This window comes from Atractosteus spatula, chromosome 9, assembly GCF_055471065.1.
Source record: "Atractosteus spatula isolate fAtrSpa1 chromosome 9, fAtrSpa1.hap1, whole genome shotgun sequence".
NCBI lineage: Eukaryota > Metazoa > Chordata > Actinopteri > Semionotiformes > Lepisosteidae > Atractosteus > Atractosteus spatula.
This window is the reverse complement of record NC_142714.1, coordinates 48,254,246-48,282,055: the sequence shown is the minus strand read 5'-3', so window position 1 is coordinate 48,282,055 and position 27,810 is coordinate 48,254,246. Positions and strand designations below refer to the sequence as shown.

Genomic DNA, 27,810 nt, shown 5'->3' with positions numbered 1-27,810 from the left:
AAGCTTTTGTGCCCCCATGTGCGTCTTAATAGTACATACATCTGAAGTGATCTAAAAACTCAGCTTTGTGAACACATTACATTTGAAGAGTCCATAAAGACACTGTTCACATACCCAGTGCAGTAATCCATACAGCATCACAAGTATCAAAACATCATACGAACAAACACACCACCCAATCAACCAACTAATTTTATAGAATAAGCTACTCACATTTCATTTTTAGAGGGATATGCTGCTCAGTGCACATTAGATGTCGGTTCTTTAATCACTGCCATCATCATCGTTATTATTAGGATTAATATCATTGTTAAGATTATCTCTTAAAAATTAACGCAGTATGAAAACCTCAAGTCTCAGCCGCTGTGACAGAAAACGCTAATGAATGCCGAAGGGCTTGGTATGATCTTCTGCAGGATTCTCCCCCGGGCCCGGTCTGGTGTCCGGCTGAATGCAGAGGAACGCTGACCTCTTTGGCCTCCACGCCTGGCGCTCGCTGTGGCTGCTGGGGATGGGGTCTCCCTAGGGCGGCCGGAGAGAGAGAGAGACACCCTTTGCTGCCTTGGGCCTCTGCGAAGATGGGGAGAAGGAACGGCTGTGCTGCCATGCGGGCCGGAGGTGTGACGGCACAAAACTAAACTTGGGAAGAAATCAAAGAGATGCAACCAGTAAGGATACTCCTCTTCTTGCCAAATACTCAACAGGTGGTCCTGGAGTCACGAGAAAGGGCAGTCACTGTCCCCATCCCTTTGGTTTCCCAGGGGTCTGCAGCCCCTTTCGGAGGAAGTGGAGAGGGAGGTGGTGTCGCTGGGCCCTGGGTGGTCAGCCAGTCAGGGTGCTGTGAGGAGAGGTGTGTGGTGCGGGCTCCCGCGGAGCTTCACTTGCCGATGAGGGTCTTAATGGAGCACGAGAGGGAGCCCACCATGGTGCCTGCAGGGGCTGGCAGGCCGGCGCCGCTGCTGCTCTTGGTGGGAAGGCTGCTGGATCTGCCCATGGACTCCTCCGCCGCCCGCAGGAGGAAGGTGTAGTTCAGCGCCACCTCCTCCACCTTCCTGAGGAGCTCCAGCCTCTGGGCCTCGGAGCGCACCCCCCGCACCAGCTTGATGAAGGTCTCTGTCAGCCCGCAGAGCACCTGGAAGCTGGCGGAGACGGCGGCGAGCATGCGGGTGGGGCTCTTCTCCACGCCGGCCACGCGCCGGCACGAGGCCCGGAACTCCTTGAACCGCAGGGCCAGCTCCTGCTTGTACTCGGCGAGCCGCGGCGCCTGCAGCCGGGGCTCGTCCTCCGCCTGGGGGCTGCCCGCGCACTGCCGCAGGATGGCCAGCAGCTCGTTGGCGTCGAGCTGGGCGCTGAGGAAGCCGTCGGGCAGGGAGAAGGTCTTGCCCTGCAGGGCCTGCACCCGGGACAGGCTGCCTTCCAGGGTGCCAGAGCTGCGGAGGTCAATCTCCTGACTCTGTGGTTCCTCCTCTCCACTGCAGCCATCAGCGTCCAGGACCTGGAGGGTCTTGCTGACCACGGGGAGGGTGTTTGCGTCCAGCTGCATCCCCGGCAGCACCTGCAGGGGGATGGAATAGGACAGCTCGTCCTTTTCGCTGCTCTCGTCCGCCGCTTCGCACTTGCGGTAGCAGAAGCAGAAGGAGCAGCACTTCTCCCCGTCCTCATCCTCCTCTCCCGGCAGGCCCATCACCACCTCTCCTGCCCCCACCCTGCCCTCGCGGAGCAGCTCCAGCTCCCTCCCGGCCTCGCCCTGGATGGAGAACACCGGCTTCTTCTTCCCTTCCCCGAGCTGCACGTAGGAGGGCTCCCCCGGGGTGGGTACTTTGCTGGCACCCGTTCGGGATCTCTCCATTCCCTTCTCCAGGCTTTTGGCTTTGGCAGGCTTGGCCTCCGCGTACAGGGGTGCCCTTTCACTGCTGTCCGCTTCGCTGATGCTGTAGCGTCTCAGGAGCTTCTTGTACTGAGGCGCCCCCATGCACTCGGACCGGGAAGCGCAGGCAGGCAAGCAGGACATGGGCTGGTCTCGGGGTTCACGGGACTCTAGACTGGTGGAGCGGATCCGGGTGGTCTTGATCTCTAGCGTCTGCGGTCTCCTGTGCCCTTCCTGTGGCTGGGAGGGCTTAAGGATCGGAGGGGGGTGCTTACTGACAGTCCTTTCCCTCCCTCTCCTCTCCATGGCTGATCCCACGGGGGTGTCCGGCAGCCGGATCCCACGGCACATCCTCTTGCAGTCGCAGCTCCGCCGCTGCTCCCGGGAGATGCCGGGGACTTTTTGCACGGGGCTAGTGCGGAGCTGGCAAAGGCAGGGCGTGCCTGCCGGCAGCACTGGCGAGGGCCCCGGAGGGAGGAACTCCACCTGCGCCGCTTTGGGCTTGAGAAGCTCCTCGAGGAACTCCAGCTCGTACTGCCGGACCTTCTGCAGCTGGGCCTGCCGCTCGTCCGTCTCCCGGCGCATCCGGGCCGGGAAAGTGGCCGACAGCAGGTTTCTGAAGCTCAGGAAGGAGGCGCTGCGCTGCTGCTTGTTCTTGCTGCCGTTCTGCCTCTTGTTCTCCGTAGCAGCGGCGGCAGTAGCTGTGGCGTCTCCCGAACCGGCAGGCTGGGGGCTCTCCGCCCCAGGTATCAGATTCCTAGGGACTTTCTGAGACTCCCCGGTGCCTTTGCTCTGAGATGCGTCTGCTTTGCTCTCCGGCTTCTCCTTGCGCTCCGGCTTGTCCGGGGCCAGTGGAGAGTACTTCGGTGGAGCCAGGAGCCCGGGCTTGTGGCTCTGCTCGGTTGCCCTGACCGTGCTCTCTTTGCCGGTGGGCAGGTGCAGCCCCTTGGCCTTCGCTCGCAGCCGCTCGTCGTCCGTCGGGGAAGAGGAATGGAAAGCCACCACCTTCTGTGCCTGGGGGTCTTTCAGGCGCACCTGGGGTCCAGGCTCTGCTCGCCCAGGGCAGGTGCAGAACAGCTCCCCGGCAGGAAGGACGCTTTTGGAGCTAGAAGGCTTGTTGGTCTTACTGGAGGCAGCCTCGGCGTCTTGGCACAGCTTGTTAGTCTGACGGATCTTGGCAGAAACGGCACTGTCCACAGGCAACAGGATGGGTAAGGCTTTGTTGGTAAGTTCTGGGCTTGGGATGCAGAAAACCTTTCCTTTCACCCCTGCAGAAGGGTTAGGGCTCAGCTTACCCTCTGCACTGCTCGGCACCTTCTGGTCCTTAGTGACCTGACTCTTCTCCCCCTGGCTGGCCTGTTTGATCTCCCCACCGGGTACTTGAGAAGGAGAGGCCACAGCGTCACTGAGACTGGGACCAGGGGTGCTTGCCAGGTTCAGCTCCGCGGTCTGAGGGCTCTCTGCTGGGCCTTGCGTCCTCCCCTGCTGCCCTGGGGGTGCCGGGACGTCCTGGCTTGGGCTGACTCGCAGAGGGGTGGTCTTGGTGAGAACCAGGGGCTTGGGGGAGCAGGCGGTCCGCAGCTGTCCCACCGAGAAGGCCGCCCCCCCCAGAGCCTGGGTGGTGCAGCCGGGGATAGCCAGGGGGAAGTCCCGCCGGCTGAAGAGGCGCTCCTTGTTGACGTGGTGAGCCAGGAGATAGGCCTGGCTCTGGTGCTGCTTCATGGCCGACACCATCTCGGAGACATCGTTGAGCTCGGAGGAGTTGGTCTCATGTCCGGAGTCCAGCGACGATTCAGGGGTTATCGCTGCCAGCACGATCAGACCTGCAGAGGACCAGGGCATAGACGCAAAGTCAGGGACAGAAAAACAAAATTCCTGTGTCTTAAAAACCCTTAGTGAAGTGACTATGGATGACTGGGAGAAATACTCATAGCTAATAAGGGTTTTCACTAGGGATCAGAAAAGCAACAGACACAATTGCATTGTGCTCGGCAGGACAGAGTATGACAATTTAAAGTCTGTACTTTGTTTTAATTTAAAGGCTTCTGTTGTAATTGCACCATAAATGATTCCAGTGGCTTATCTATTGCACCCTTTAGTGAAGCACCTTTATGCATTTAATACTTAAAATGGTTTAAACCTGCAGTCTGACATGTGAGCATTTTTTGGTTTATGACTCTTGAGAACAGGCCACAAGATATTTCAGAACAACACATTTCTAGTTTATTACAGCTGAACGTACAGACTTGCCGTCTTAGGGGAAACAACCAAACTATGGCTTCATTGAAAAAAAAAATCCTTTAATACAAATCAGATAAATATAAAAGTAGAAAGAACCATCCTTGGCTGGAGTGTTTGTCTGAGGGAATTGCTCCCTCTTGGATTATGATAACGGGCTTTTAGAGAATTAAATTACAGACCGCCAAGTTCACTACAAAATGATTACAGCGATTTCAGTGGCTGTAAAGGTGTTTTAATGTCAGGAGGCAGCGAAGTCTCAATGCCACATGCCCTTTTATGTAAGATGTAATGAGAGCTCCTCTGTGTTTTGCACTTCTTGCGATTCTGAGTTTTTTTTTTAAAGCCTACAACTTCATGCAGCTTAAAAAAAAGGATTTCTCCACCTTTATGTAACGAGCTCTGGAAAGGAATGACAAGCACACTGGCGCGTCATGACACTGATTAAGACCATGCTGTGGGAGACGTGCCAGAGTGCTGCGCGGTTAAAACGGGCAGCGTCTCGGCTTTGGCGCGGCGCCTCGATGTCTGCAGTGTGTCGGACAGGCCCAGCGAGCCCGGCCCGTTGCTGGTGAGTGGGTAAAGACAGCGGCAGCAGCCTACAGCCTGCAGCCCTGTCCGCCCTGTCTCCACCTGCTGTCTGCGGGGGCTGCTGGTGATGGTGGGGGTAGTCCTCCGACGCCGCCAGGGCCTCCAGAGCCTGCAGCGTGGACACCAGCGCCTCGTCCAGCTCCTGGGCGTGATCCCGGACCGTCCGCGTCGCCACGCTGTCGATCAGCGTCACGGGCACCTCCTCCGACAGCCCCGGCCCTGGCCCCGCCTCCCCTCCCGCGACCACCGCCGCCGCGGCCGCCGCCGCCGCCGCCCGGCGCTTGGGGTCGTCCTCATCGGAGCTGTTGTCGCGGAAACCCGGGGGGGGGGCGGCGATGGTCTGGGGGGCCGGCTGGACGGCGCCCCCCTCGGGCTCCTCCTCGTCCTCCTCGCTGCCCGGTGGGGGGAGAGAGATGAGGTCGACAGCGCCCCCCTCGCGGGAGGAGGCGCAGGAGCTGGAGCAGCGCGGCGGGGCCTGAGGGCGGACGCCCCTGGCTGCGCCCGCCGCCGCCGCCGCCGCCGCCTCGGCCTTCAGCTTGGCCTTGCAGGAGTCGCAGAAGAATCTCTCGGGGCGCTGGGTGGGGTCCATGGTGTATGCCCGGGCCCGGACCCCCGGGATGTTTGGGGAAGGGCTGTCTGGACCTGCGATGGACTCCGAGCTGTTAAAAGTGGGGTCCGATTTCGTGCGAGGCCGGCCTTCCTCCCCTGAGACCAGATTCTCGTTGATGTCCATCAGCCCATCCTGCTGCTGCTGCTTTTGCTGCTTTTGCTGTGGCTGGTCCTTGGTGTGCAGGTAGCAGAAACCCAGGGAGTCTGCCCCCACCTGACCAGCTGACCTTGGGGCTGTGTCTCTGGGCAGCTCTTCTCTGATCGCTGCATCTTCCAGCCTGATGGCCCCCGTGATGGAGGGCACTGGTCTTGGGATAGGATGGGCACTTCTGTAATCTAAAGAGATAATTATCAGAAGAGCTGAAAGGTGGTGAGATAAGTGATGGTTGGATGGAGGATGTCCGGATGGCAGGGCTGCAGTGTTTTGTCTGATTCTGTACCTGATGCAAGAGAGACAGACCTGCCAGTGATGCACTATGGATGGGTCCTGAGATCTCTGTCCGATGAGATGGGCATGACACAATCCTGGACGCTGCCCTTTTATCAGGGCCAATGGTGCCTTAAAGAACCAAGCAATGGTGCTGGGCCAGAACCGATTATTGCTGGACCGAACAGCTTGGCGAAATGGTTTGGGATGACGCTTGCAGGCACGGAGATGTTACTTCTGACAAGCAGGGATGCAGAGGTTGTAGGTCACATGGAGGCGAGCTGTCCTGCTGCCCATGACTTAGTTTGAGAATGACTGCAGTAACTTCAGTCGTGGCGAGGGAGAGCAAGAGAGAAATACAGAGAGATGGAGATCGAGAGACTTTTCAGGACAAGCGAAGATGCATGAAGCGACCAGTAAGATGGCTTGGCTTGGGGAGATGTGAACCATGCCTTCGGTTTAGGGAATGTTGTATTTTTCAGCGCAGGACATAAAAGTAAGCAAGAATCTGTACCTTTGGCAAACGAAGCTGACTTGGGATGGAGATGGGAGGCGTGGGCTTGGCAGAGGCACAGAAGACGAGCGCGTAAATATGGGATGACGTTTCCAGGGTGACTGGTTTAGCATGAGTCAATGGTGGCTAATGCTTATTCTTTCCCCGTGCGAAGAAGCAGATGACCGTCCAGCCAGATGGAGCCCAGGAAGCCATTGTGGTGACATAACCCCTAACTTATAAATCCAGGGCAGCTGTCCACATGTTAAGATCTGGCATGCATGGCCACTGGAGTGGGACCTGGCTGAGCTCCTGGAGTAGCCCTGCACATGCTCGAATGAAGGGAGCTGTGAAAATCAGAAACTGTCTCTGGTTCGATGCTAATTACTAACCCCATGCAGCTTCCAAGAAGCTTCTTAACAATTAACTGGAGATCAAACATCTTAATTAATTAAGAACAGAGTTGGACTGAATGGAACAAGAACTCGGTTGGAACTGGAAGACAAAAGGGCTCAGGGTTCCTCCAGGACCAGGTTTTGGAAGCACTGCCCAAAGTATTCCGCAGGGATTCATCTGGAAGAGAGGCTGTAGCTGCTGCAGCTCTGAGGGCTGGAGGCACTTCTGTCAAAGTGCTACACGATCGCGTGGCTGCTGGGCATTATCAGGTCACAGACTGTGCTTCTCATCACATGCAAGATACAGTCTTGACTAAAACCCCTGCACACCTGAATGAAGCCGTTAGGTTTAGCTGATGCTGGCTGAGCAGCGTACAATTGAACAAACAGCACCACACGTCCGAGGTGAGATATCACTGAGCCTGACATGACCCTCCTCTCTCAGGCCCAGCACTGTAAACAGAAGAGCTACTCACTAACATACCTGCCTTGATCATGTGGGACTGACCAGGTGTCCGGCAGAAAATGGTCTTCTTGGGGTCCACAAAGAGCTTGTAATAGCCCGAGATGAGGCAGGCGAAGTTCATGGCGTCTGGCCACTCCATGAGTAGCACTAGAGGCTGAGGAGGAAGAAGAGTCAGGACAGGAGTCAGCTGTGCGTGTGTGGGTCAGCACTGGCAGCCGGGGTTGTGTGCACGATGACAGTTCTCTCAAAGACATTTCCTTGTTGCACATGTATGGACACTGGACACACTCTGACCTCAGTGCTTCACATTTTGAGTCTGAAAGCTGACCTAACAGCATGTTTTAGAGGCTCACCTCCTCCTTCCTCAGACAAAAACAGCTACAAGGTACACACGAGAGAGCGACTGCAGAGGTGAAATAGTCTAGTTATTTTTGTGAATGTGTTTTTTGTTTTTCAACGGACCAAAATGTTTATAACGAAAATGCCGTCACCTCCTGCGTCCAAGCAGGTTTCGTTTCCACTGCCGAGACCATCACTTGACTTTAGTGGAAAAGCCTGATGAAAATACTAATTAGGGCTGTGCCTCCCAGCAGAGGACTTCTGGTGACGCAAGTGAGCTAACAACAGCTCATTCCTGAGCCCCGACAAATCCCCTCTCTCATCAGGTAGTCGACAGAGGGTTTTTGCTATTTGATCTCTTTTTTGGAAAGTAAGATGTGTTCTCATCGGAAAATAGCTGCATGCCAGCGGGATTCAGATTCGCACGCCAGGGCTGTCCGAAAGTCCCTGGATTTCGTTTCTCCCCAGGAGCTGCTGGGCCTCCCAGCCTGCGATGCAGTGTGAACGGCCCCAGGGCCTGTCCGGACTCTACCTTCCCCTCCAGGATGCTGACTTCCACGCGGGCCACTCCCTGGTTCTCTCGGAAGAGCTGGACCTTGGCCACCCTGCTGAACTCGGCCAGGACCGTGGTGAGGTTGGTCTTCAGGTCGATCACGTGGCTGATTCCATGCCGCGGCCCCACGAGCAGCGTGGTGGCGGACTGCTTCTCATCCTGTTGGAGAAGACAGTGGCGTCCGCACCTCAGAGCCCAGCCCAGGCTTTCCTGCAATACCTCTGCACGTGGTGCAGCACATGCTGAGCCTGAGTGTGTGACCTCCTGGATCAGAGGGCAGCAGTGTGGGGCAGTGGTGAGGTCTCTGGACTCCAGGGGCGGTGTGGGGCAGTGGTGAGGTCTCTGGACTCACGGGTCAGTGTGGGGCAGTGGTGAGGTCTCTGGACTCCTGGGGCGGTGTGGGACAGTGGTGAGGTCTCTGGACTCCTGGGGCGGTGTGGGGCAGTGGTGAGGTCTCTGGACTCACGGGTCAGTGTGGGGCAGTGGTGAGGTCTCTGGACTCCTGGGGCGGTGTGGGACAGTGGTGAGGTCTCTGGACTCCTGGGGCGGTGTGGGGCAGTGGTGAGGTCTCTGGACTCACGGGTCAGTGTGGGGCAGTGGTGAGGTCTCTGGACTCCTGGGGTGGTGTGGGGCAGTGGTGAGGTCTCTGGACTCCTGGGGCGGTGTGGGGCAGTGGTGAGGTCTCTGGACTCACGGGTCAGTGTGGGGCAGTGGTGAGGTCTCTGGACTCATGGGGCGGTGTGGGGCAGTGGTGAGGTCTCTGGACTCATGGGATAGTGTGGGACAGTGGTGAGGTCTCTGGACTCACGGGTCAGTGTGGGGCAGTGGTGAGGTCTCTGGACTCCTGGGGTGGTGTGGGGCAGTGGTGAGGTCTCTGGACTCCTGGGGCGGTGTGGGGCGGTGTGGGGCAGTGGTGAGGTCTCTGGACTCACGGGTCAGTGTGGGGCAGTGGTGAGGTCTCTGGACTCATGGGGCGGTGTGGGGCAGTGGTGAGGTCTCTGGACTCATGGGATAGTGTGGGACAGTGGTGAGCTCTCTGGACTCCTGGGGCGGTGTGGGGCAGTGGTGAGGTCTCTGGACTCCTGGGGCGGTGTGGGGCAGTGGTGAGGTCTCTGGACTCCTGGCGCAGTGTGGGGCAGTGGTGAGGTCTCTGGACTCCTGGGGCGGTGTGGGGCAGTGGTGAGGTCTCTGGACTCCTGGGGCAGTGTGGGGCAGTGGTGAGGTCTCTGGACTCACGGCGCAGTGTGGGGCAGTGGTGAGGTCTCTGGACTCCTGGGGCGGTGTGGGGCAGTGGTGAGCTCTCTGGACTCCTGGGGCGGTGTGGGGCAGTGGTGAGGTCTCTGGACTCCTGGGGCGGTGTGGGGCAGTGGTGAGGTCTCTGGACTCCTGGGGCAGTGTGGGGCAGTGGTGAGGTCTCTGGACTCCTGGGGCGGTGTGGGGCAGTGGTGAGGTCTCTGGACTCACGGCGTGGTGTGGGGCAGTGGTGAGGTCTCTGGACTCCTGGGGCGGTGTGGGGCAGTGGTGAGGTCTCTGGACTCATGGGGCAGTGTGGGGCAGTGGTGAGGTCTCTGGACTCCTGGGGCGGTGTGGGGCAGTGGTGAGGTCTCTGGACTCACGGGTCGGTGTGGGGCAGTGGTGAGGTCTCTGGACTCCTGGGGCGGTGTGGGGCAGTGGTGAGGTCTCTGGACTCACGGGTCAGTGTGGGGCAGTGGTGAGGTCTCTGGACTCCTGGGGCGGTGTGGGGCGGTGGTGAGGTCTCTGGACTCCTGGGGCAGTGCGGGGCAGTGGTGAGGTCTCTGGACTCCTGGGGCGGTGGTGAGGTCTCTGGACTCATGATGTGTCTAAAGCCCAGGAGGGGCACAGCTGTTGCACATCACACATTTGCGGAGGTGAGATACCCAGTTGGATAAAATGTTTTCCGCTTTGAATAAAAGTGTCAGCCGGACTAGTTACATCTCATCCTTCTACACTCTGTATGAGGCCGAGCTATCGTATACCAGTGTGTTTGTGCTTGCTCCAGTGTGTGCTAAGTGTTTTGTTCATGGACACAGTTTTCTGGGGCAGCGCTCAGGATATTGACACACACACACATACGCCGGTAGAGCGACTGCCCCGTTGGAACCCTGTACCCTGGTATGCTTGATGCCCCCTCCCCCTCCCATCCCCGTGTCCGTGCAGTGGGTCAGTTACCACGCCGACGGTGTGGAACAGGAGGCCTCCGAAGGGCGGGAGCTCGTTCAGGACGCGCATGTACTGCAGCTTGGCCTGGAGGGGAGGCACCTGGCAGGGGAGAGCGCGAGAGATGAGCCCGCCGGCAGCCCGCACAGCAGGAGCTCTGTCACACAGACACACAGCCAGCCTGGGGACTGGCACACCCACACGCAGCGAGGCCGCAGTCACGGAGCGCTGTTCCAGGGCGCTGCCACACACAGCGGCGCAAGGCACAACACATGCTGCCGAACAGCTAATTGCCAATAACTGCCGTTGAACAGAAAATAGGAGTGTTTTTTTTTTTTTTTGCACTGCCATCGACTTTTGTCGCCTTTTAAACGTGCCCCTGCAAGTACCGTAAGTGCTTGTTTCCTTGTCCGGCATCATGTTATGACTGGAACAGGCGGGTAGCGTGCTGCAGATTAGTCCAGGTATCCCTCCTTTTAAACTCCCCATTGAGAGCAAGTGCGGAAATAATTGCACTCAATCATTTCAATCAACCCGCGGAAGAGGATGGATGTGAATTAGAATCAGCACTGACACCCTGATTACCACCATCAGCAGACTGCTGTACTTGGCGTTTTGCACCGCCCATCAGCTCTGGGAAGCTTGGCTGCTATTCCACGTTCTGCCACATGAGGGCACTCTTACTGCGCTGATGCAGCACGCCACATGCTACCAGACCCGACAAGCTATCCACAGACATTCCACAGATCGAAGAGTTATGTTGCCCATGTTGGCAAAGAAATTGGCCCGTCTTCTGCGTAGTGTGGTGGAAGCAAAACACTGATCTGAATTATATTGCATCGTTTGGAATCAATGCCATAAAACTCTTAATAGATGTCATAACTTTCCACTAAGGCTATGTACACAACCATGCAATAAATCGTTATCAAGCACTGTGCAGAAAGTACAACAGCTTTGTGCAAGATGCCAGATAGACGCCCTGAGAGAAATAATCCCCATGCAGTAGGGGGCGCTGTGCCGCTACCTTGTTCCCAGAGGGAGGAGGGTGCTGGTAGGTCTTGAGCAGCTGGGAGAGGGACTTGCAGACGTTCTTCTCCTTCACTGTGGGCAGCAGGGTCAGGGGCAGGAAGGGCTCCAGGCCCCACTCCTTCCTGGGCAAACCGCGGGGAGAGAGAGGAAGAGGGCGTCAGGCTCACACTACATATAGGCCTCTTGTACAGGGTGCTAATGGAATCAGTGGACCTGTTCAAGCAACATTGTTGTTAAACGTGTGCACTGGAGGGCAGCAAAGCTTGGGAACGTACTCATGGCACCATAGAGAACATGTTCCCTGGACACTGATTTGGATCTCTCCTTCCGTACGTGCAGTCCATCACAGTAAGGAGCAGTGGAGACGCTGGTGCAGCGCCCCCTGGTGTTGTCCAAGAGAAACTGTTTGCATAATGCAGTGATATGAAAAGACCAGCTCAATCTGTGCACATTCTTTTCCAGGGCATCAAACCTGCCATTTTCAGCCTCACTCAAATCCAAGAGGACGTAACCCTGGACATCATGCCTCAGGCTGCGTGGAAGAAAAGAGCAGTGAAGTGTCTGAGCGCGCCAATTCGGCAACCCGCTACGGCCCTGAGCAGACTCCCTGCCATGAGCTACCCAGCGCCCTCTAATGGTGGAGCGTTGCACTGCCCCCTGCCCCAGCCCCCTGCCTTGGGGGTAAAATCGCCAGAGCAGGCCTGTATTACAACTCCATACCAGTACGGAGCCTCCCTGTCTGCCTGTTCAGAGCTCAGGGTGCATTGTCAGGGTGAACCTATAGACACGATTCCCTTCCCTGCTTATATCAAAAACTAGTGACAGGCAATACAACAGCTACACCAAAGCACTCGACAGCACACTGACACACACTGTCATTGCTTTCTCTGCGCTTTCTGCAAGGCAAGACGTCGAGGGGCGGAGGTCTGGCTTGCTCTGCAGAAAATATTTGGGAAAATATTTGGGAAAATATTTGGGACGTTGCGTGCAAGCACCCCCAACCCAAGAACCTTGCACAGCTGCCTGGAATAGTGGTTAGGAGCACAGGGCTCTGCACAAGGAGGGTCGCGGGTTCGAGTCCCAGAGGTGGGTTCCCAGGCAAGTTCTCGCACACGAGAAGGTGTCCCCAGCTGGCGCGTCCGGAGGAGTAAAGGAGCTCGGCACTCACTCTACGTGCTTGAGGGAGATCTTCTGGTTGGGCCTGGCCGCCGACACCGTGATGTAGATGTGAAGAGCCGCCAGCTTCAGCGTGACGTCAGACTTCCAGTCCGCGCCGAAGCGCTCCTTGATGACGTCATTGCGGCTCTGGTGGGGGGGGGGGGGGGAGAGACACAGCCGATATCTCACCAGGCACTGAAGTGCTGTCACACCTCTCCATCAGCAGACACTGCTTCAGCCCTCTGACCCCGACACCGCAAGCTACACGGCCACAGCGCAGAGTCACGCCACTCGCGCTGGCCGAGCAACAGAAACCTGTCTCATGCGTTGCGTTGCAACTTCAACAGGGACAGAAATAGCTTGAAATAGCTCCAAAACAAAAAAAAAGGTTTCCCATTAAATTAAATCTGCATATTCAATATAAAGACCCATTGAGAGGCCGAGCTTGTTTGTCTTGGAAAATCCTGAAGAACATAGCTAAGCTCCTTAAACACCGAGAAATATTACCTTAGGGCACGGAGATCAGTGTAAAACATCAATTTCTGTCGGAGATCCCAGTTAGCTACAGTGAGGCAGCTCAGGGCTGCACCCCATATGACAGCATGACTGGTAAATGTTCACAACAGATGATTGTGCTTTTCGCACCGATACACTGTGCATTTCTTTTAGTTTACCTTGAAGCTGCACGGTTTATAGTGTGTTTTTACCAGGCACTCCTGGACCTAGCCTATGTTCTGCTACGTGCTACTGTCCCTCCCGCACACAGAGGTACAGAGGTGCAGAGAGCGGCCTGGTGCCCCACCTGAATGTACAGATACTCGAAGGCCGCCGGATCTCTCCTCAGCAGGTCTGCAGGGTCCTTGGGGAAGAAACAGATCCGAAAGAGACACTTCATGCCCTGGAAGTAGGTCCTCTGCACTACCTGAGGAGAGAAGGGCTACAGTCAGTGCTCTCTACATGACAAAGCCAGGGCTGAGTTCACCGGCGATGTTCTTTTCAACCTTTTGCAATTCAGAGCGAGCAACCGCACAGCCACAGTGCGTAAATAACACATTTTATTTTGACCTGGATTTAATTTTGGTTGGCACTTTTACCCGCCCCCTGGGGGCGGATGTCGCCCAGGAGCTCCCGAGCTGGGGGAGTCGTTCTGCTAGAGGGGGACAGGGATGCTGACCGGGGGGTGGGGAGGGTTTTCGGGTCGGGACTCACGTGGGTGAGAGGCTGGGTCTCCTGCAGCAGGTGCAGCCGGTGGTTCTGGTCCACCTCGCCGGACTCCAGCGCCAGGGCGAAGTGCTCGATGTAGCGCAGAGACAGCCGGTCCTGTAGGGATGACATCACATCCTGGAGGAGAGGAAACTGGGGGTCAGAGCCTCAGAGGAAGAAATGTCTCGGTGGGGGGGGGGGGGAGTGGAGGCACCTCATGGCTCTGGTCACCCCAGGGGGCGTGGAGGCTCATGTTTTGAGCGTCCTCCTGATAATACCGGGGTCTGATGGTCCCATCAGTCACCTGGGCAGGCTGCCCATCTAGTTCAAGTCCCTGTCCACAGAAAGCTCAGTCACATGCGGAGTCCCCTACGAAGCACCGGGGGTGACCGGACCCGTGTATAAGAAAGGAAGAACTTGTTACTCATCAGCACATAACCCACCTCAAGCTCTTTTTCCTCTGGAGCGCTATGCTTTTATATGCAGAGTCACAAAAACCTACTGCCCTGGCCAGTCAATTAGTAGCATATCTCCTATAGCAGACCCCCGGGCCGCAGAGAGACTGCGGAGACGTTGTACAGGTCTGTGTGAGCGCAGTGTCGTAGCGCAGGGCTCGTGCTGCATTCACAGAGCAAGCCTGGGCGGGCCAGCGATGACAGGGCACCTTCCCAGAGCCCCAGAACCAACACCTGGGCCGATCCGTCCCAGGGGCTGCAGACTCTGCAGGAGCTCAGGCCAGTGACCCTGTCATCTGTTAACCCCGCCCTTCCTAACTAAAAAAAAGACACCAAAGATAAAACTGAAAACCGAAAAATGCCACAAAATACCGCCAAAAAAAAAATAAAACGTACCACTCGGAATCCCTCGGTTTTTGGACACTTAGTTTTCTGTGCGTCAGCACTTGGCTTGCCAAACGGAAGAGTGTGCCTGGACCTCCGGGATACGCTGTCACTTAGAATTCTCTAGTAAATCATGATTCCTTATACATAATGAACTAATTTAACAACTTTTATTATATTCTGCTGTCATCTCCAGCTCAATTGCCAAATGTTTAGTTTGCAAAAATAATCTCTTGGGGATGTTTATCATTGGTATTAATTGGGGTAAGATCTGACTTAAAGGGTTTCAGGTTTCCTGGAAGTCCAGGCTGTTGAGTGTTTCTCTGGGGGTCTGGGGTTCTTTTAGGGGACTGCAGCCTGCCTTTCTCCCACAGAACATCTCTGAGGCCCATGCAGCTCCATCATCGGTGTGTGCGCCACTGTCGGGGCGCGTGGCCTCTATCCAGCAGGAGCGATCAGCCAGGCGCAGCTGACCTGTCAGCCTCGCAGAGCCACAGACAGCGATCAGCTGTCAGGGGCAGACGGCCGAGCAAAGAGGAGCTTTGAAGAAATGCCTGGCTACACAGCCCCTCCAACCATCTCCATTTCTAAACCTGAGAGCAAGAGGCACGTCTTTACACAAGGGGTTGTGGGAGCGTGGAGCACGCAACCCAGCCATGTCGTTGAAGCCAATACCCTAGCTTCTTCCAAGAAACTGCTGGATGAGATCGTCGATGAGCTAGACAGGCTAGATGCAGCCGTTCTTGTGGTCTTAAACACATCAGAGAGGAGTGTACAGGTGCTGTGCTGGGAATCAGCTGTCAGGATGTCAAAGCCGGTCACAAGGGCCAGGGGATGCAGGGGAACCGGCACGAGGACCTGCCAGGACCAGACACTGCCAGCTGTTCTGCCAGCGGTGCTAAGGACACAGGCAAGCCCTCTGGGAACTCCTGTACCCCTAATTCACCCTGCCTCCCTCCCGCTGCCTCAGCCCGTACCCCTAATTCACCCTGCCTCCCTTCGCTGCCTCAGCCCGTACCCCTAATTCACCCTGCCTCCCTCCCGCTGCCTCAGCCCATTGCCCTAATTCACCCTGCCTCCCTCCCGCTGCCTCGGCCCGGACCTCTAATTCACCCTGCCTCCCTCCCGCTGCCTCAGCCCCTACCTCTAATTCACCCTGCCTCCCTCCTGCTGCCTCAACCCCTACCTCTAATTCACCCTGCCTCCCTCCCGCTGCCTCGGCCCCTACCTCTAATTCACCCTGCCTCCCTCCCGCTGCCTCGGCCCCTACCTCTAATTCACCCTGCCTCCCTCCCGCTGCCTCGGCCCGGACCCCTAATTCACCCTGCCTCCCTCCTGCTGCCTCAGCCCCTACCTCTAATTCACACTGCCTCCCTCCTGCTGCCTCGGCCTGTACCTCTAATTCACCCTGCCTCCCTCCCTCGTAGTCCATCAGCTCTAAGCAAAGCACCAAACGTTCTTTCTGCCATCATGGCTTTCAGGCCTAATGAAGTCCCACACTGCCTCCCTCCTGCTCCCAGAGACCAGGACTAATGCAAATCCAAATTGTTTTAATCACTTATGGCATAACATGATCTTATATAAGTGGCTTGCATTAAACATTTATCGATTTTTATTTTACCTTAAGTACATCTAATTAGACCATTTAATTAGACCAGCATTAGGGAGCCCCCTGCCCCCGCCAGCGCTGGCCCAATCAGCTTTACAAGCTGATCTGTATCTTTACGGCATGAGAAGGAAGCTAGAGGCCTTGTCCATGCGCAGCCAAGCTTAACACCATGAAAAGGCTTGATTTTTCCTTCTGGAGAAATATTTCCCGAGACAGCTTTCGAAAGTGACATCGGTCTCTGTTTATAATGTTTCCCCTTGGCCTGTAGTACCCTCTTGTGGGTCCCCCAGAGAATCCCCGAAGTTTAACACCAGCCATGCTCTCCCACAAGGGCCTCCTATTCCATGTGTGTCCTCCTTATTGCCTGCTCGTGCTCCAGCCCTGATCTCCGTTTCCCAGGCCAGTCCGGATCCCCCCCTCCTCCTCGTGCCCCCCTACCCTGACGGTGGTCCTGCTGTCGAAGGTGAAGGACTTGATCTGCCCGTTCTCCAGGAACACCTTGAGCACGTTGGGGATGAGCAGCAGGGTGTCGTCCTTCAGCATGGTCTGGGAAGAGGCACAGGGACGCCGGTCAGCAGGCAGGGAGAAGAGAAGAGACTTTGTGAAAGAAGAGAGAACCTCAGAAAGAAAAGCTTTCGCACTTATTTTGATCATTTTCACTGTACGTCCCCTCTCCCTCCCCACCTTCTCCCAGATTAGAATTGCTCGGCTCACTGCACAGGGGTGATGAAGAGCATGCAGACATGCTCCTGGGACCCATCCACCCACCAGGACCCCTCTTTTGGCGCGCGACAAGCTCCATGAGAAGTCGCAGAGGGGGCGCTGTTTTGTTGTGCGCCAGGAGAGCCCTGGCTGACCAGTCTCACTTCTAACCTTGGGGCCACTGAGCCCACTGAGCCCCATCACCTGGGGAGCCCCAGTACAGTCAGGCAGGGACATGGCCCAGGCCTGGAACGAGAGGAAGGAATATTCAGGGGAGTGTCAGTAGCTGAAACATCCATCCAGCCATTTTCTACCCTCTTGCTCCACTTCAGGATCGGGGGGAAGCCTATCCTGGCAAGCAACAGGCATATGGCAGGATACACCCTGGATGGGACACCGGTCCATTGCAGAGCAGACAGACACAAACACACACACTCACACCTGGGCCTGTTTCCCCAGAAGCCACTTAACCCCCAGTATGTCTTTAGACTGGGAGAAAACTGAAACACCCTGAGGAAATGCACACGAACAGGGGAGACCATGCAAACTCCACACAGATAGTATCCCAGGAGTTGAACCCAGGACCCCAGCACTGCTAACCACTGTGTCACCGTGCTGGGAGGGGGGGGGGGGAGGGGCACTAGATGGTGGGAAGACTGGACTAAATTGTGAGAGTTAATTAATCCATTTTTTTGCAGAGGTTTTTAGGTGGGGACTTGCAATTTTCATTGCCTCCTTCCACATCTGCCACTGTAAGGAAAGAGAAAAGATGTAAAGGAACTCGGAAGAAAGTTTAAAGAAAGGATGACATAATAAAATAATGGGATGGATGGGGGTGGAGAAGAACATTTCTGCAAAAAAGCATGGAGTCTGGAGCTGAGGAAGAACAAGAGCAGAGAAGCTCTTTCCATCAGGACTGGGGGCGCTACTACTACTGCCTCAGAACCCCGTCCGGACCTGGACTCTGCTAGCAGGATGCCCTGAGTGCGGCCCGGTTCTACTGCAACCTGCTGTGGGTCTTCTGCCCCAGAACCCTGTCCGGATTTTCCGGACTCTCCTAGCGGCATCCCTGAGTGCGGCCCGTTTCTACTGCAACCTGCTGCAACTCCGCTACTCTATGCTCAAAGACTACATAGCGTTATTTTGTTTTAAACTTAATTGCCAAGTTTAATATATATTCAGGGTGAGTTCAGGCAGAAGCGGTATCACAAGTCATGCATAATTAAATATTGCAAGGATAACTTCTTACAATAAAAAAGTAACACAAGGTCATTTTATGCTCGCTCATGAAAACCCTCTTTAAAGTAAACTATGTGACAGGGTTAGAAGGGAGCTGTCTTGCCTGTTTGCTCTTCCTGTTGCAGGGAACCCTGGGGCCCTTCTGTGAGAGGAGAGCTCTGCTCTGTGTCCTACAGTGGCGCTGCTGGGGAGGGGGGTTATGGGAGAGTTTAAATTTAAAAACTGACACAGCTGCTTTCAGAGGTAAATACGACCTGCTGTGTTAAAGTGTCTTCAGATTGCAGTGACCTTTGGAGACATTCCCTGGAATTATTAACCACAATTTCTTTGTATGAAATACGTTAATTTGTTTTTAAAGGTGTCTGATAGTTGTTTCAATTTCTGTGGGTGTTTCTATTGCTGAGTACTAGGGAAAAAGTCTGGCTCTGCTGTCCCATTTTTAAAAAGCAACCAGTCTGTGCACAATTGCCATTTGGTAGCTGTTTGTAAGATCCGGTGGAGCAGACATTTGACCATGGTCTTGTGAAATGTGTACTGGACTTCAGTGCGCTGGGATCTTCCACACTGGTGTTCAGCTTAACAGAGCTGAATACCAGAATATCAACCTATGCAAATAAAGTGGATCAAGTGGTTTGCTATTTCTAAACAGAAAGATTTTATAGAACAAAAAAAAAAACTTGTTTTTACACCGTGCAAAACAATCTGGTTTAGTGCAGTGCACTCTCAGTGTCGACCATGTACTGCTCTAGTATCTTTTGTACATGTGACTAGGCAGTGATGGCGCTATTAATTGCTGTATTTAGCATTATGGATTGCTGTGCTGAAGCATTTCAGCATTAACAAAAGAGGTTGCAGTAGATGATTGCACGGAGTCATGGGAGGCTGCAGCATTAGGGCAGGCAATTTAAAACCAGATAGGACGGTTTGTTTCAAATTACTGATAAACCACTGGCAGGCTGCGTGTGATAGAGTTAATTCACGCCTGGCCTACTATAGCAATTAGAGGATGCCACAGTGTATTGGAAATTGTGACATATGATCAAATTAACTCACGCAGGAGACAGCCTCATTTTCCTCTATTTCTTCAAGAAAGCTCAGGTGCCATATGACATTTGTGCATTGCATTGAGTTAGCACTGCTGGAATACATGCACGTCGGATCTAATAAACTTCCTGCATGTAAGGAACTGCACCGGAGAGCCAGGTGGCCAAGTGGGAGGTTTGGGAAGGTTGTTGTCCTGATTTTTTTCAGACAATTTCTCCTTCAGGGAACAGTGAAGAAAACTTCCACTCTTCCCCTGTTTCCTTCGATTCATCTTCAAGACCATGCCGCAGGTAGAAAGAGGCTGTTTAGTTTCTCTAATGGCTTCACTGTCTGATGGCTCCTTATGGAACATCAGACTCACAGTGGATTTGTTTTGCAAGTGGCACATTTTTTATTAATCCCAAACCTTGTAGTGCTAGAAAATACTCTTCTTATACTTCTCTTAACATGTTACTTCAAACAACAAAATATCTCAAATGTAAGGTCTTTTTCATACTTTAAGGTCTTTGGTTCTCTGATGTGTAGGATAAGCCCACTGCACACCAATCTCTGTTGTCATTCACTCTTTGTTTAACTGCTATCACTGCCTTGCAGTGGATTATGGAACAGTCTGAGGTGGATTTCAAATCAAAGAACAACTTCTCCCTGCTGAACATGTGGCTTGTCTTCACTTGTGGAGGAAAAGCGAGCGTTTAGGAGCTGTGACATCAGGCATCAGTGGATCCTGGCCTTTACTGACATCATTTGTACGGATCTCGCTGCTGCTTCTCGGATCCATGGTTTCAGAGTGAGAGCTATAAGGGCTTGGAGGGCTTTCTGATAATACAGTCGAATCCATCGCGGCCAACTGACTCCTTTGAAAGGATACACAGAGGGGGTAACTCTGATGAAAGGGGGTAACTCTGATGACAGTGGGGTAACTCTGATGAAAGGGGGTAATTCTGATGACAGTGGGGTAACTCTGATGAAAGGGGGTAACTCTGATGAAGAGGGGTAACTCTGATGACAGTGGGGTAATTCTGATGAAAGGGGGTAATTCTGATGACAGTGGGGTAACTGATGAAAGGGGGTAGATCTGATGAAGAGGGGTAACTCTGATGACAGTGGGGTAATTCTGATGAAAGGGGGTAATTCTGATGAAAGGGGGTAGATCTGATGACAGTGGGGTAACTGATGAAAGGGGGTAACTCTGATGACAGTGGGGTAACTGATGAAAGGGGGTAGATCTGATGAAGAGGGGTAACGCTGATGAAAGGGGGTAACTCTGATGAAAGGGCTTGATAAGTGAGGAGAGGTGTTTGGTGTTCAGCTGCTGCACTGTGTTTTTGAAAAAAAAAAAACCCAACATGAAACAAAACGGATTAATAAAAAACCCTGAGCTAGGAACCCAGGAGATTAAAAATCTGGAATCTGCTGAAACGTTATTTTTCCCGATTGAGCCTTACATTCCAAAAACGTCTGTGGAGCAGCACATGCAGAAGGATTCTAGCATAATTACTTCCTTGCAGCGTGTCTACAGTAAAGAGGCTCCTGGTCCCTCAGCCTCCTTCGAATGTTAAGGGGCCTTTTGTGACACAGATGCAGTGTCAGAGTGTTAGGTCAGAGAAAAGCTGCTTAAAAGCGTAACGAGAGACACAGATCTGTCACGATTATAGTTCCCCCTCCTTAAGGGTGCTCCAGCCCTTTCACTAGACTTTATTCTCTGCACCTGTTCCCTATTCCCAGCCCACCTTAAAAGCCAGGCGCTGACGCTCATCCGGGCTCTGCATCTGATTTCCATATCGTGCGAGTCCGGGACCAGGAAGCGCCTGGTCCCGTTAAGGTTTTAACCTCTGTTCCCGTTCCCGTTCCCGTTCCCCGTCCGCCGGTTCCGACCCGGCCTTCGTGGTTTTTAATCTTTCTTCTGATGGATCTTCTGGTTCTGGACTTACCCTTGTGTTTTGGATTTTCCCTAAGGATTACTCTCTCGGATTGTTCGCCTCGGCCTCACCTCCCCCGTGCACCAGCGCACCTTGGACACGCCCCCCTGTCTTCAGCCCCGTATTCCTGCATGACGTTTCCCTAGTGTTCCCCCCACTCCGTCGGACTGTGTCGTCCGCATAGGGTCCGGAAAGAACTGTTCGTTACAAGATCCCTGTGGGCGGTGTGGCGCTGACCTACCGGATCGGGGTCGCTAACGGAGACCTGCTCGGAGAAACGGACTTTTGGTGGATTGGTCCTAAGCCGTGCTTTCTTGGCAGCGCTGATGAAGGCCGACTTGGGTGACTGGAAGGGAGAGAGACAGAGAGAGTAACACCTATAAAGTAAAACACGGGGAAGAAGTAAAACTTCCGGACACGAGGAAGAAGGCTACAGACACCGAGAGAAAGCTTCTCTCTCCGACTGTCCAATTTCCCACCACCTTGTAAGCTGAAGAGGACAGCCTGTCAGTCTAGACCAATGCAAGTTCATCCCATTCCGCCTTAATTGTTTGGATCAAAAACCCAGATGAGGGAAAGGGCAGCTTTGCCATCTAGCACAGGTGCAAATGGCTGAGTCGTCTCTAGTTACTTTACAGTAATTCTGTAATACTGCACAGCCGTTCAAGTTACACAACCCCAGTGTGGAGAACAAGCAGATCTGAAATAAACTTCCAAAAACATTCTGACTATCCCTTTAATAAATCACTGAATTTGTTTCAGATACAGGGTGCTCATAGTTATGTCTGCCGCTGTGTGCAAGAGGCATGGCTGATTGGCATTGATCGGTTTCGGGGGGTGCTGTGGTAATAATGTGGACAGTAATGGAGCTATCTGGGTGTAAGTGCACTGAGGATGAAGCAGCCATTGCATTAACGCACCTCTGGACAAACCATCGATCCCTTCTGTGTCTTTCCCTGCTCCTTAGCCCAGGAGCAAACAGCCTCATCTACGTGTATTTCAAAAACTGGTGGGGCTCACATCCCCATGGGACCCTTCTACTGCAGACTCTCTCTACTGCTCTGGGGACAGGTGAGTCAGCCTCACCGGTGATAGTGCAGCATGTGTCAGAGCCATGGTCTGCATCACGATCAGCTTTCTGAAATGTACAGGTGATTTGACTTGACGGATGCAAAGAGGCTTGCCTTTGTACGGCTGGGCTTTTTACCGAAGCAGGTAGAGTACAGTACCTGCGTAACACTAGCACCCCACCTGCAATCTAAACCATCGATCTTCCAGACACAACCCCTGACTACTGCCTCACACCTCTTTTCAGGCCCTACGCTGTATTACAGTGTATTTCATCAGTTTTATACTTCATATATTTTTTATGCCTACCAAAAAAGGAAACCTGCAGAACCGTAATATGTTAATACTTTCATTTTCAGCGATACAAGGTTAACCTTGTTTTCACCTCCACTATACGACGCACACGCACAAGTAACACCGCACTCTTCCAGGTTTGGGCCACTTGACTTGTAAATGGAATGATTTTTCGCTAGGGCTCGTGGTCCGGTGGTCAGTGCGGGTTTAGGTACCTGGCACTGTACTGGTCAGTATGGTCAGGTGTGCACTCCAGTCAACAGCAGTCGAACCACATTAAAGCCAGATCTCAGACCCTGGCCCAACTGTGCCTGGTGAGTACTGGGATGACAGACCTCCCAGGAGAAACCAGTTAGCTGCCCTAGGTGAAGCTGGGGGACTGGAAGATGGCAATTTCTCACTTCTCCAGCCTGTGTCTGTGTAGTGAGTCTGTTGGTAGCTTCTACATGTCACCTTTGTAGGTCCTGGATTAAGGTGTGGATGAAGTCAGACCACCCCTATATCTAAGGACATGTGTAGCCCCTTCAGAAAAGTATATACAAGCAATTTATGATTATTAAGTGTACCAGTCAGCCATGCTTACCTGGTGAGGCTGTAACACAGTGAGAACGATGGATTCCTTGCAGCTCCTAGGAAGAAAAGACATGGTGTGAGACAAGGGCATCACACTGCCAGACTGGCACAGAGTTCTCTCCCAAACCAGCCCTACACTACCCTCCCGAGATAAGTTGGTAGCGGCCGATTTGGGCAAGTCCATTTTCCACTGGAAGAGGGGGAGCTCACCATGCCAAGACTAAGCTCAGGGTGAACACAGCTGTTTCGGGGGTGAAAATGCATTTCATCGTAAATCCTTCTCAAGCAGCACAAGCAGCTGAACCTACCAATCGTCATGCCCTTATGAAACTTTATTTCACTCCATTTTTGTCTCTTTTTTACTTGCTAATTCTCAGCAGGGAGGCTGAGTTCAACAGGAAATGAGCACTGTGATGCCCCAGCGCACGACAGGCGGACTCATTAGACAGGGGTCTTTCTCCACCTGCTATAAGATTTGATCCCCTGTGCAGGATCTGCAGCCCTCTCATTCGGCACGAGGCTGTAATTGACACTTCAAGAAACACAACCAACAGACAGCAGGCAGAAACCCCCCAGCAAATGACCTGTGTCTCCATGCTGTTTATCCAAAAGGTGTGTTTCACCCAGGGTGACAAGAATCCTCTGGTTGAAAGCCTCCAGGGAGAACGGGACCGTGCATGTGAGGAATATAAATCTTAGCAATGCAATTAGAGTGCCAACCTTTCACCTCACAGTATAAAATATTTCATGCTCTGTCTTCACAGCGCAGTGGAAAATTGCAGTCAATTCATCTACAATTTATACACATTTTTTGCTGGCTAATATTTAAGCTGTTGAAGTGCAAAAAAAAAGATTTGAGCATTGTGACAATTTATTCTTTGCCCATAAATGAAATTATACGGAGGCTTGCTGCGCCAGAACGACGTTTCAAATGATGTGCTAAAGTCCCAAAAATGTTCAGGCATCAAAGCAACAGAGGGCACTGCAATACATTTTTCTGTTGCAATTCTACACAGCAGAGGCTCCGCCTTGCCCTGTGCCACGCCCTGTTCCCCATTCCATGCCCCGCTTCTTGCCCCGCCCCCCGGTCACAGTGAAGGATGTTACCTTACAAGGTCTATGACTCTCTCTCGGGACACTTCGCTCACAGGTTCCTCGTTAATGGCAAGGATCTGGTCTCCAGGCAGAAGCTTCCCCTCTGAAGGCCCACCTGAGTCACAGAGCGGGAAGGCAGGGTTGGCCCACAGGAGAAGTGAGGGACAGAAGGACACAGAGACAGACGCTGCAATGAGGTACAAGGAGACAGGCCTCTGACAGCCCTGTCAGTCCAGACCAATGTTTTGTTGTTTTTTAATTGGAAGAGGAACTTTGTAGAAGATCATCCAAGGAATTCATCCATCCATCCATTTTCTAACCACTTCCTCCTGTTCTGGGTCGTGGAGCAGCAGGAGACTGTCCCAGCAGGCAACAGGCAAGGCAGGGAACATGCTGGACAGGACGCTATACGTGGCAGAGCAGACACGTATACACACGCAATCACGCCAAAGCCAATTTTCCGAGAAGCCAATGAACCTATCAGCATGTATTTGGACTGTAGGAGGAACATGGGGAGTGTTCATGGGGAGAACATATATACTCCACGTAGAGCGCACCCCAGATCTGGAATTGGAACCCAGGGCACCATTGCTGTGAGGCAGCAATGTTAACCACTGTGCCACCGTGCTGCCCCTTTTAATTGATTGGCTTGTAATTAGTTAGAGGTTCTACAATTTTCAACAAGGTTCAGGCTCTGCTGCCCATGGTCATTATGCAATAAAACGACACAAAAAAGAGCACATTTCAGAGCAGAGAACTTTTGCCACGAAGCAAGTGACAGCCTTCTGCACTGAAACAAGGGGGGTGTTTCTGCATGAAACAAACATGCTCATTAACATGACCGCCCCCCCCTCCTCTGCCCTCCCCATCCCTCCACCCCTATTGACCACACCAACCCCTGGCCCTGCCCTACCTGGGGAGACAGAGCGCACAATGACGGGTCGCTCGCTGCCAGCGACGAAGCCGAATCCGTGAGTGGGGTGGCGCAGAATGGAGACCTGTCGAGCTGCGCCTGGAGTCAGGCTGCCACTGTCCATGCCATTGCAACTGTCCTCTAGAACAGCAGGGCTGCAGCACAGTCACAGCAACAGCAGCCAGCAACACAGCAATCAGAGTCAATGTAATAATGGCACCTACACCCTCTCATAGCAAACTGAACATGCCCAGTACACTGCACTTAGAAATATAAGCTTGTAACATGTTTTTAGTGCACAAGTAACCATGCTTGTCATTAATCAGTTTGTAGCCTTCAAAACCTTCACACAGCAAAGCAAGGTAAACTATACGGGAGCAGTCAAGATCGTGTGTGGAAGTAGCTAATCATATTCACGAATCAAATCCAATAGCCCCACATCAAGTGTTTCTATTCATTAGCATCAGTTGCTCCTCCCTTCAAGTACACAAAGCTAAAGGGCTGCTTTTTGTACTGCTAAACATCAATCTATCAGAATTAAAACACCAAAAATTGCAGTAGAAGATCAGCATCAGCATAAAGAGGGAAAAACATTGAATGGAAAGAGTAGAAAAAATCAAAAATATCTCAGATTTGTGCACAGCAGTGGATAGATATCAACAATTATAATATTTTGCCAAGAATAATGTAACGGCTTCTATTCTCTTGTGAATAAGATAAGCAGATTGCAGACAGTGAGCATGCATACTGCAGTCCAGCTCCGTAGCACAGTCTCCAGGGCCAAGAGAGGAAATACCTTCCACAGGCGTCTGTCCGTCCATCTTGCACCTGGGCCATCCCCTGAGCAGAGCGGCAAGGGGGGGCGCTGTCTCACTGCGGGGGGCAGTCTGCCGTTCTGCACTCATTCACCTGCAGAAGAGGAAGGCGAGAGGTCTGCTGTGATAAAGCAGACCCCCCCCTCTGTTCATGCACAGCTTCTCCGGGGTGCGAGGCTTGAAGAGAAACAGAGGCTTCTGACACCGGGCGGACACGCGTTGAAGGTCATTCATAAACCCGGCTCTCCTCCCGCTACTGGGGCACTGCAGGAGTGAAGGTCTGGGTCAGGTCACTAGCCGACTGTGACTGAGACTCCCCATTGCCGTGGGGGGGGACTAAAAGGCTGGGGCTCTCTTGGATGTCAGCGACCCCTGCCGCCATTAATAATAATAATTCATAATTAATAATTACTTACACTAATATAGTGTTTTTCTGGACACTCCACTCCAAACGCTTTACAGGTATTGGGGACACCCCCCGACCACCACCAGTGTGCAGCCCCACCTGGATGATGCGACTGCAGCCATAGTGCACCAGAACGCTCCCCACACACCAGCTATTTAGTGGGGTGATGAAGCCAGTCCAGAGATGGGGATTATTAGGAGGCCATGATTTGTAAAGGCCAGGGGGAAATTTGGCCAGGACGACGGTGTTACACCCCCAGTCTTTCCGCGAAACGCCCTGGGATTTTTAACGACCACTGAGAGTCAGGACCTTGGTTTTAAGTCTCATCCGAAGGACAGCGCCTTTTTATCCTATACAGTCCCCGCCACTATACTGGGGCATTAGGACCCACACATACCGCAGAGTAAGCTGCCCCTACTGGCCCCACTAACACCTCTTCCAGTAGCAACCTTAGTTTTTCCCAGGAGTCTCCCATCCAGGTACTGGCCTGGCTCACACCGGCTGAGCTTCAGTGGGCTGCCAGTGGCTGCTGGCATTAAATGATGATTGGCTTGAAGATGGGTGGGTCAAAGGAATGTGCCTGATTTTCCTCATTCTCCCCTCTATGCGGTCACATGGTGTGGTACTACAGACCCTATCAAGAGCATTGGGAAGGCTATAAAAATACAGTACACACCAACATGGTAGAGTATAGCATATAAGATCACTAGTGGGTGGTAAGTCAATCAGAAACTCCCCATACGCCCAGCCAGCCTCTCTAAAGGCCACATCCACAGATGAGCCAGGGTGTTCTGTGCCAGCCACAGTCTCTCAATACTTTTTTCCCAGGCTGGTTGACGATGTGAGGCTGCACGTTGGCACCGAACGCAGCCCCTGAAGAAGAGGCTTGATAAAGGGGAACGGATTGCAAAAGCAGGCGCTCATCCCTTGTCCAACTCATCTCATGCTTTCATACAACTATGAAATTGCATTGCAGGAGTATAGAAACACATGAAATACAGCGTGACAGGAGTTCAAGAAGAGGGAGTTCTTCTGTGAGTACCCTATCTGGGGAAGAAAGCCTACGTTTTTTCCACATATAAAGTCAAACTTAGCAGCCATGGACAGCTGCCTCAGCTGTATTAAAGATCATCGGTGTGGCACAGCTGGCTCTAACCGGTGATAGAGTGGTTTATATGTATTTAGCAAAGAACACCTTTCACCTAGCGTTGTAAAATGGACTGAGCTAATTAATACTCACTTTCCTACTTTCCCATTCATTGTGACTGCTTAACCATCCATTACAAAACTTTATCTAATACAGGGTCGCAAGGGATCCAGAACCTCTCCCTGCAACAGGCACAAGGCAGGGTACACCCTGGGCGGGACGCCCGTCCATCGCAGGACGCGTGCTTACTCCTTATATTATACATAAATACATCAGGCTGAGAGGCTGAGCATTCCTGCTGATTATTACCTGGGCTGCCTGCCTGCTGGCCTCTGTGAGTGACCACATGTTTCAGAATGAGCTGCTTTCCTTTTTTGGCCCCCGCCCCCCCCCAATACTTTGTGTCAAACGTCCCTTTAAACGTTTTCGGAGTGAGAAACGTTAAGAGGCAGGCACACACAGAGAGATCGGGAGTGAACGCAGAGGCGGTGAGTTTTTTAAAAGCCAGCAGGGACATTTCCACATAAAGTACAAAACCACTTCAGTCCCTCCGCGCCGCCACTAAGCTCCCCCCCCCCCCCCAGCATTAACAGCTGCTCAG

At 53.2% G+C, this 27,810-nt stretch overlaps 1 protein-coding gene across 1 annotated transcript; it reads right to left on the bottom strand.

The window, feature by feature from the left end:
- Window positions 1-877: 877 nt before the first annotated feature.
- Window positions 878-25,684, bottom strand: frmpd3 (FERM and PDZ domain containing 3). Its single transcript, XM_088925640.1, has 15 exons — window positions 25,638-25,684; window positions 24,842-24,996; window positions 23,941-24,043; window positions 22,844-22,889; window positions 21,140-21,244; window positions 16,433-16,540; window positions 13,553-13,684; window positions 13,146-13,265; window positions 12,354-12,490; window positions 11,181-11,307; window positions 10,169-10,258; window positions 7,958-8,137; window positions 7,105-7,240; window positions 4,739-5,641; window positions 878-3,690 (listed from the first exon to the last, which is right to left on the bottom strand). The coding sequence occupies exons 1-15, from the start codon at window positions 25,676-25,678 to the stop codon at window positions 878-880; spliced, it is 5,196 nt and encodes a 1,731-aa protein (XP_088781766.1). The 5' UTR covers window positions 25,679-25,684.
- Between the last annotated feature and the right edge of the window lie 2,126 nt (window positions 25,685-27,810).